Below are 9,891 nucleotides of genomic sequence, written 5' to 3'. Positions count from 1 at the left end.
TAAAATAAAATAAAATAAAATAAAATAAAATAAAATAAAATAAAATAAAATAAAATAAAATAAAATAAAATAAAATAAAATAAAATAAAATAAATAAAGAGTCGGGAGGAGATAACAGAGTCTGATGCCGGCTGTTTTACTTTGAGTGCCCGGTGGCAGCCGCCTCTCTCCGGGCTGCAGGGCTCGGGGATGCTGCGGGGAGCTGGGGACACCCCCGGAACGGAGGCGACCGGGGTGGCCCCGAAACCCCCCCCCCCCCCCCCCGCTGGGAGGGGGCCGGGACAGCCCCCAGCAATTCCCTGGGCTGCGAAAAGCCGGGACAGCCCCAACCCTGCCTGCGGTGGAAGGGGACCGGGACAGCCCCAGGACGCTCCCCGGGCTGGGAGGGATCTGTGCCGGCGTCTGCGAGCAGCCCCGAGCCGAGCCGAGCCGGGCTGAACCGAGACACGTTAAAACGAGCCGGGCTGAGCCGAGCCGGACTGAACCGAGCCGGGCTGAGCTGAGCCGGGCTGAACCGAGCCGGGCTGAGCTGAGCCGGGCTGAGCGGAACCGGGCTGAGCCGTGCTGAGCCGAGCCGAGCCGGGCAGCAGCGGCACCGCACCCCCGACGGCAGCAGCCCGCCGCTCTCCTCCGCCCAGCCCGCAGCGCTCCGGCAGCCCCCCCCGTCCTCTCCCTCCTCCCCCTCCCCTTTTCCTCCTCCCCTCCTCCCCCTCTCCTTCCTCCCCTCCTCCTCCTCCTCCTCCTCCTCCTCCCGCCCCCAGCCCGATTTGGGCAGCGGCGCGCCCGGCGCTTCCAGCAGAGCTGCGGGCAGCGAGCTGCGGAGCCTGCTCGGCCCCGGGGGGGCAGGAAGGGAGGCAGCTCGGCGCCCCCCCCGGCCCGGCCCGGCCCGGACTCCCCCCCTGCATGCCCGGGTGCCGAGCATGGCCCGCAGGCAGGCGCGGGCGGCGGGCGGGCGCTGGCTGCCCTGGCTGGGGCTCGCCTTGCTGCCCCTGGCCGTGCCCCCCGCCGCCGCCCCCGGGGGCTGCCCGTCCCCCTGCTACTGCGTGGCCACCCCCGAGCTGGTGCAGTGCCGCTACGAGCGGCTGGACGAGCCGCCGAGGGAGCTGCCGGCCTCCGTGCACAACCTGAGCATCGCCGGCAGCAACCTGAGCGTGCTGCGCCGAGCCGCCTTCGCCGCCCGCCCGCTGCCCGACCTCCGCCTGCTCCGCCTGCGCCACGACAACATCCAGGCCATCGAGGACATGGCCCTGCAGGGGCTGCCTTCCTTGCGGACCCTCGACCTGAGCCACAACCCTTTGCTCTCGGTGGCTTCGGGAGCCTTCGCCGGCGCCCCGCTGCTGCGCACGCTGCAGCTCAACCAGGCGCTGCTGGCCGCCCCGCTGGAGGAGCAGCTCGCCTTGGCGCTGCGCAACCTCAGCCTGCGGCGCCTGGAGCTGGCGGGCAACGGGCTGCGGGCGCTGCCGTCCGCCCTGCTGCCCGCCGGCCTGGAGGAGCTGGACCTCCGCAACAACTCACTGCAGCGGCTGGCGGCCGCCGAGCTGCGTAGCTTGGAGGCACCGGGGCTGCGGGGGCTGCGGGTGTCCCTGGGAGCCAACCCGCTGCGCTGCGACTGCGCCCTGCGCCCGCTGCTGGCTTGGCTACGTTCCGCCGCCGCCCGCGTGCCCGACGCTCGAAGCCTGCGGTGCGCCGGGCCTCCGCCGCTGCGCGGGGCTTCGCTGCTGCGCCTGCGGCCCGAAGGGTTGGGCTGCGCGGCCTCCGAGGGCGGCGAGGCCGGGAGGCTGGAGACGGCCTCCTACGTCTTCTTCGGCATCGTGCTGGCCCTCATTGGCATCGTCTTCCTCATGGTGCTCTACCTGAACCGCCGTGGCATCAAGCGCTGGCTGCACAACCTGCGGGAAGCCTGCCGCGACCAGATGGAGGGCTACCACTACCGCTACGAGCAGGACGCCGATCCACGCCGTGCCAGCGCCGCCGGCACCCCCGGCCTCTGATGGCACCCCCGGCCTCCGACGGCACCCCGAAATCCACCCACCATGCTGCCCCTTGACACCTCCATCCCCGGCATCCTCCCTGGCCCCATCCCAGTGCCGCGGCACCACTCCGGAGGCAGAGCCACCCATAGGGATGCTGCGCGTGCCCGCGTTGGGGTGCATCCGAGCGGGCAGCATCGCCCCTTGGAGGGCTCCAGACTGGCTCACCCCCACACCCTGCTCCACCCCATCCCAACGGGACAGATCCTCTCCCCCGACCCCACATGCATGTGGGTGAAGCGAGGGCCAGGACAAAGCCCCGGTGGCACCGTGGATTAGGAGCCGCTCCCCGCATGTCCTCCCCACGCCGGTCCCCGTGTCGGACTCGCAGCGCACATGTGAGTGTTGGGCACGTCCCGGGGAGCTGCGGGCCATACCTGAAACTGTCCTGGACGTTCCCGGAGCCCGGACTCAACTTTGACCATGTACAGCTCTTTCCTATTAGATTTGTATTTGACTAAGGCAAAACTTCACTTGATTGCTCTTTTCTTTTCCGTTTCGTTTCTTGCTCCACACCTGGAGGAAAAAGCAAGGGCCAGCCTCTCTCCCGAGTAACAACGTGCTTTTCCGAGCCCATTGACCGATTTTCCTTTGTTTGACACCACTTCCATCTCCTTCCAGGCACAAAACGATGCAGCCGCGTGGGAATCGCCTCCGCGGGCTGCGTGCATGGTCCCCGGGGCACGCGGGGGCAGCTCTTTTCGGACTCTACCCTATCTCCTAGACTAGGCTGTCTCAGCACTTCGTAATTTAAAACGAGCGAAGCAAAAGCTCCAGCTCTAGTGCACCCGCCCGTGTTTGCTTTAGAGCCGTGCCTGTTACTATATCCTACAGCAAATATATTGAAAGCTGCATCCCTTGTATCGTCTATTCTCTCTAAAGCTTCTTGCAGGGGGCTCCGGATACCCGCTGGTTATTGCGGTTGGTTCTCCAGAGGCAGGCAGGCAGCCGCGGGCTCCCTGGGAGCACAGAGTTCTGCTGGTGCTCGCCAACTTCTTTTCCTGGGCTGCTTCGGGGAGGCAGAGCGCTTTTGCGGGGGTTTGTGCACGGAGCCCAGGCTCTGCCCTTCCTGGTTAGGGAGGCAGGGGCTTGGTAAATCACCCAGACAGCAGCTTTCCAAAGCGATTTTGCGCTCCGGAGCGTTTGTTCCATAATTCATGAGACACCCGGGGTCCGCTGAGCACCTACAGCTGCAGGGAGAACCAGCGAGGGGCTGCGCCTCGCAGGGTTTCCAAATGGAGCTGTAGCTCGTGCAAAGCGGCCCCTTAAAACGCTGTGCCCGGAGCCTCGGCATCCTCGGAGGGCTGGGGACATCCTCGGTGCGTCCCCGGTGCCGCGCCGGGAGCGGTGCCGGTATCGCCGGCTGCTTCGGGATGCCGGGCACCGCTGCTGGTTTTGCAGGGAGCAGCAGGTACGCAGCGTGTCGGGCTTGCAAATGGGAAAAGGCCACGGCTGGGGTGTTTTGGGGGGGCTTTCTGCCCCCCCCGAGCGTGCATGTGTGTGTGTGTGTGCGTACTCGGCTCCTGCGCCGCGCGGTTCATCCAGCAGGGATGCCAAGGGGCAGCGCAATTCTTTCCGTGCCCAGCGCCCCGGGAAGGACAGGACCCGGTGCACGGTGCTTTGAATTTCTTCCCTTTGCGTTTTTCTCCCGTTGTATTTTCCCCCTTTGCAAGCCCGGTGCTGAGGCAGGCGAGCCGGTAGGGACAGGGGAGCTGGTGCAGGGGGGCGGATGCGTGCCGAGCCGGGTGTTCTGGCTGCATTCATGCAGGGTAAAGGTGCTGTGAGTCAAACCGAGCTTCCTGGGGGCTCTGAGCTGGTCCTGCAGAGCAGGAGCTGGTCCCACACCAGAGCTGGGGCTCTGCAGAGGGTCCTGGCTCTGCGCTGATCGAAGGAAGACCCCAGTTTGGTGCCTGCACAGCTCAGCCCATCCGAGCTGAGTTCCTCCTGCAGAAACTGTCGCTTTTCAGGGACCTTTCTGAGAGATTTCCTCCTGTCCCAGGACCTCGTGGGCTCTGGCCCCATCCCACCACCCCAAGCGATGAATTACGGGGGAGATTTGGAGAGGAGAAATCCCAGCCCCTGTTCCCTGTCCTCTTTCCCACCTCATCCCTCGATTCCTCCCCCCCTTGCCCCCCCCAGCAAATCCCCCGTGCAGCCAAAACGCGGTGCCCGAGCAAGAGAAGGGGCAGGAGGGTGGATTTGCACACCTGGCTGCAAACCCTCCGGGGCACCAACAACTTGTTCCCCTCCTGCTTTTGCACAGCAGCACGTAGGGGGAAACTTTTACTGCTGGGGACACGAGGATCTTGCAAATTCAGTGTGTTAATGCCTCGCAGAGCGGGGACGGCACGCCGTGCGCACGGTGCCGATGTCCCGGGTTGGCTTCGTGGAGAGGGCACGGGGACGTCTCATGGGGGGATGACTCCCGGCCCCAAAACCCTTTGGCAAAGTTTGTCCGGAGCACCGTGCCCCCATCCCTGAGTGTGCAGAGCCCTTGGGGGGGTGTGCTGCCCCACAAAAGGGCAGAGCCCCTTAATGCCAGCAAGGAAAGTGGGCAAACACGGGGTGCGAGCAGTTGGGTAATTAACCAGCTGGAGGAGCGTAATTTGCGTGGCTCGTTAACGTGAACGCTGTTCTGCACTGCTCATAGCCCACGGGTGACAATCCAGGAGGATTAACCCATGGCCGGGACCTGCTGGCAGAGCTCTGGAGTAGTGAGATGAAGACTTGCCGGCCAAGCGAGGCTCAAAACGTGCTTTTTGGCTGCTTAAAACCAGAGGTGCGCTGAGAGGGCTGGGATTGCCACGATGTTTCTGCACAGGGCCTTTCTGCCGAGGGCTCTGCAAGGCTGATAAAACCTGCCCCTGGCTCTCAGCACCCCGAGCCTCCAGCCCCAGCTGCTTATAAGCCAGCAGCGCTCCAAGACCCAGCCTGGGCTCCCAGATTTGCTTTTTCTCCCTTTTTTTTTTTACCCCCCCACGCATCCCGGTGTGTTGTCGGTGCTCAGGGCTGCAAGGTTTGGCAGAATCTCTGTCCCAAAATAGGTTTGGGTTGTAAGCAGCACCGTCCCTCGTCCCTTGCTGGCTGCAAGGCAGGGCCACGAAACAGGGCAAAAAACAGCGCTTTTGGAGGCGCCTGTGTGGATGCAGGATGGGAGCTGGATCTTACCGTGTGTCTGAGACGGGTGCAGCTCTGCCCTTGCTTTTGGGGTCCAGCACAGCGAGGAAAAGCGCCGTGGGGAAGGGAGAATGGGAAGGGCGACAAACTGGGTGAAATCTGCACCGAGCGGTGCTGCTCAGCTTGCTGCGGAGGGGCGTCAGCGGCCACAGTCCTGGGACGTGGCACTTTTAATTAGTGGGACTGGGGACAAATGGGGATGGATGCTCCTGCTGAGCACCAACACGCTCAGCACCACGAGAGACCCCGTCCGCAGGCACCACGGCGGGGCAGGGGCACTCAAGGACCGGCAGGATTTGTGCCTTGGGCACCCAAAAGCAGCTCCCACCCCCCTCCCCCCAGGAGTCTGAACCTTGGGGACTCCCCCTGCACCCCAGGGTGCCCCCAGCCTCATGGCTCTCCCTGGCACAAGGATCCCCAGGGCAGGGCCACTTCGTCCCCTGCATGCCCAACACCAACCACTGCCAAGGATGGAAACTTCCTATATTTCGCCCATAAAAAGCCCCCAAACCCTATAAAAAGGTGGGCTGCCCCACCCCCTGGCTTTCTTTGCATCAGGGCCCCTCCTGTGCCTGGAGATCGGCTCCTCGGAGTGCTCGTGCGCCCCAAGGGCTTTCACCTAACCCTGGCTGTGGGCAAGGGTTTCCAGTAACCTCCCCCAGTCTGGCTCCCCTTCCAAAAATCACCCGATGTTGATGTCTCGAGCTTGTTCTTGGCACATGGGGGACAGGGGGGATGCTGGGGACGGGGAGAAGGGGGTAGGGGTGGAGGTGATGCAGGGGATATAACGTGGCTGCCGGGTGTCCCCGTGCCACCAAGCTCCCCGCGGTCGCTCGCGGAGCAGGGAACAGCAGTTTCGAGGGGGTTTGGGTGCACAGGCATGCTTCAGGCAGGGGAGGTTCTCAGGACCAGCCCCCGCATCCCAAACCCCCGGAGATGGTGCTGGGCATGGGCAGGATCAGCCCCTTTCCCTGGCTCCGCTCCGACCCCGTTGTGAACAGACCCGTCCAGCACCAAAGCAGATTTCCCTCGGCTGTTTGAGGGGAGCCGGCGCAGGAAGAGGATTATTCCATCAGCTAAATCAAGCTTTTGGCCACCCAAAGCGGACAGTTGCTGGGGGAGGCAGCGGTGGGGGGCTCAGCACCCCTCCAGGCACTGCCCTGGCCCAGCTCAGGATTAGACCTGGGACCCCGGGGCTCTCTAGGGTGCACATCCAGAGCTGGCAGCAGGACACGGAGCATTTACCTCTCGGGGCTCTGCTGGTGCCAGAATTTCCAGGCTCTCCCTCTCCTCGCCCAGCAAAGCATCGCGGTGAGGGCTGGGGCACGGGGCTGGTGCCGTTCCTGGAAAAGACAGACTTATTCAGCAGGAATGAAGGCAGCAGAGCCCTGCCTGACCTCTCCATACCCCCAAACCCCATCCAGGCCCAAGGAAGGTTCAGCACCCAGCTGCGGCACCCAGAGGGGCCCTGGTCCCTTGGCACGGGCTGCTGGGGACATCCAGCGCCTGCTCCCGCAACTACAGAGGGATGGAGGGAGGGAAGAGGGGAGGAAACCCACAGAGGCTCAGCCCCGTCCTGCCAGCTCCTGCCCTGGTCCCTCCTGCCCTGCTCCCCTTTCCCTGCCCATCTGACCCCTCCGTCTCCGCACCCCACAACTTTTCCCATAGCCCCAGAGCCCTCGGAGGGGTCCTTAAATCTCTCCCTGGAAGGCACCGCATGATCACTGCGCTGTCAGCACGATGGATAATTCAGGGCTAATTTTGGTGAGCTTGGGGGGAGGATGGGGGCCAGAGCAGGGAGCGGAGCGGGTTCACAGCCTTGGGAAGTATGAAAAAGGAACGATTCCGGGGCAGAGCTCTCCGGGATGAGGTCTGCAGCCATCCCTGAAGGGATGCAGGAACCCTCCTGGGTGCGATGCTGTGCCCCTGCTTATACCAACCTTCATGTTTTAAAGAAGCCTTAAAATATGGAGTTTGTGTTTGTACAAATGTGTGCAAGCAATATATGGCACAAACAAAGTCCTCCAAGTGGCGCAGGGGCCGTATTCCTCCTGCACCGAGGTGCAAAGGGGTACCTGCCAGCTGTTTTGAGGGCAGTACCCTTTGAATAAATAAAATACAGAGGCAACAGGAAGGATTGCTACTACGAAGAGAATATTTTATTACTTGTAACACTTCATTCAGCTAAATCCACGTAGCAATACACACAAATACTTCAGAAAAGTGCAAATTCTCACTCTATTTGTAATATGCCCTAGTTTACAGAACAGACACTGGGTAAACGAGATCCAGAACTCCCCAGGACTCGAGACAAGGGAACAATGCGACTCTGGATACTTCAGCCACCTCGTACAAAGCTACTACTGAGCAAAGGGTGGGGAAGGAGAGCAAGCGTCCTGTGCACCAGGGGTCTGGTGGCAAGACTGACTTTAAGCATCCAAGTGTCACCATGCAAACAGCCCCCCTTGCTTACGTGGGGAAAAAGAGGGAAAAGATGCAATAATGACAATACTAGTTTTAAGGTTAAAGAGAACATCCACTTAAATCTTCAACTTTATCCACCACGGCTCACCAGTCCCAGGAAATATCTCATCTCTGCAGGCACTGGGCCCAGCCCTTCACAGCCCAGTGAAGCCCGGTTCTGAGGTGTCCTGAAGCCAGTACTGACCACACCAGATTGTTTGAGAAGGGCTTGATCTGTTTCTCAGACATGGGAGCCCACGTTTAAAGCCTCAGTGCAGAGCTCAGCATCACCGCGGTATTTAAAACAAAACTCCCTAATGCCTCAGGAGCCGAAGAGGAGACACAAAGTGCGACCTGAGTACTGCTACACCAGGGAGCAGGGCCGTCAGTTTCAACTTGCTGATCTTTAGTTGATACCTGCAACGGCTTGAGATCGGTCAACAACTGCCCAAGGTGGGCAAAAGGCCTCCAGGCAGTGGGCACTGCGTGTTCTAAGTCACCTCTATGTCTGAAACAGAAAACCATCAAATTTTAATTCTTATTTGCATCATTTGCAGTGTAAATTAAGCGTTTCCCCTCTTTAGAAAAAAAAAAGTGAAGCATTTAAGATGTAGGACATTAGGGGACCTCTTCAGGCAAGATGCCAGTTCCCCTTCAGCCTAAGGAAAGCCAAGGCTCCCTTCGAGCTGCTGCAGGGAGGGCAAGCCAAGCGGACTGGCCCCCCATTTAAACAGGACACTGCATCAACAGCAAATGCAAAATGGGGGCTACACAGCCTCGAGCTTTATGTGGACCTTCCAGTTGGACTCTCCAGTGTTAAACACGCTCCTTCCTTCTCTTCTACGCAAGCCTGTTTGACTCACGCCATGGAAGCATCCTTTAGAGTTGCAGAAGGAGAGACATGAGTGCCACTTGAAGCTATTCAAGTCACAGACTGCACACAATATCACAACTAGAATAAAAAAAAGTTGGCTAGAAGCTCACGGACATCCAGCTCTGCCTGGCAAGTTCCCTGTACTTACAAAGTTCCTCTCTTAGGCCCTTGGAAAAACAATTTTACCATATAACTGAGTGGGACAGGGATTAAGCCCGTCACATCAAGAAGAGAGAACACAAGAACAATCCCCCCTAAAGGCTAAAAAACAATCCGCAGTATGAGCGCAGCTTAGGCTGATGACTTGTAGACCAGCTTTCGAAGAGCTGCGTTTGAACTGGAAGCACCTAGTAAACCACACCCGGAACGTATTTGATCTATCACCTGCTTCCTACTCAAGTTTGGAAAGCTTTTGTTCTTGCCCGAAAAGTAAGAAAGGACAGCCAACAGCTGAAGAAGATTGTGCACAAGCCCAACAAACTCTGACACGCTGTACAAGAAGGTTACAGGACACTGAAATAAGAGAATTACAGTCCTTCACAGTAAAAGGGAGACGAGGCAAAAGGGAGGAGATAAGGGGAAATCGTTCCTCAAATGGAACAGTATAAATATATCAAACGGTTCAAATACGGTAGGAAAACAAGGGTAGCAGCAGTTTAAGAACAGCAATAGTTACTATACCCTTAAAATACATTCAATATGTTGTGCCCGTTGCTGTCATTCCAAGAGCACTACATCTATAACTTACTGCTCAGATCTATCGACGAGGAGAAGCCCAGATCCTTAACTCCCTGCGTTCATCTTCTACTAAAGATGCTTGGATCATGAACAGTAACCAACTTCAAAGAGCGACGATTTGAAAATATACTCACAATTCTCTTCCACGCTGCCTTTGCAACTCTTTGCCTACTGATAAAGCAGACCTCTGGGAAATGGCAGACTCCCGCACTTCGTAGGAACACAAATGGTAATTCACAAGACAACTCCTAACGCTCACTGCTACAACATACACGGGGCTGGCCTCATCTCACACGTTATGCTTTTTACAGCTTTAACCTTTACTCGCGTTCCAAGCGACTTGTTCTCTTTGAACTACCAGTAGGGTATTTAACAGCAAAATCCAAACCACCCGAGGGTTTGAGCCCGCTGCCGGGCGAAGAAATGGCAAGACCTCCTTCAAATTCAGTGCAGTCAGAGCAGGAGCCAGGTTCGAACCTTTTTGTGAAGGCTGAAGGCAAAGCAGCGAAGTCAAGCCTTCACTCCTCCTGATACCTCCCCAGAGCTGTACAATCCAGTAAGTATACTCTAAGCGTAAACTCTAAGCGTAAATGCTTTCACGTAAATGCT

General features: G+C 58.9%; 1 protein-coding gene across 1 annotated transcript; it reads left to right on the top strand.

Annotated features, from left to right (window-relative positions):
• The first annotated feature begins 766 nt into the window (after positions 1-766).
• Positions 767-2,891, top strand: TPBGL (trophoblast glycoprotein like). The gene has a single exon (XM_035330650.1). The coding sequence runs from the start codon at positions 921-923 to the stop codon at positions 1,989-1,991; it is 1,071 nt and encodes a 356-aa protein (XP_035186541.1). The 5' UTR covers positions 767-920; the 3' UTR covers positions 1,992-2,891.
• The last annotated feature ends 7,000 nt before the right edge of the window (positions 2,892-9,891 follow it).

This window comes from Oxyura jamaicensis, chromosome 1 (assembly GCF_011077185.1).
Source record: "Oxyura jamaicensis isolate SHBP4307 breed ruddy duck chromosome 1, BPBGC_Ojam_1.0, whole genome shotgun sequence".
In the NCBI taxonomy this organism is placed as follows: Eukaryota; Metazoa; Chordata; class Aves; order Anseriformes; family Anatidae; genus Oxyura; species Oxyura jamaicensis.
This window is presented reverse-complemented; position numbering and strand designations above follow the sequence as displayed.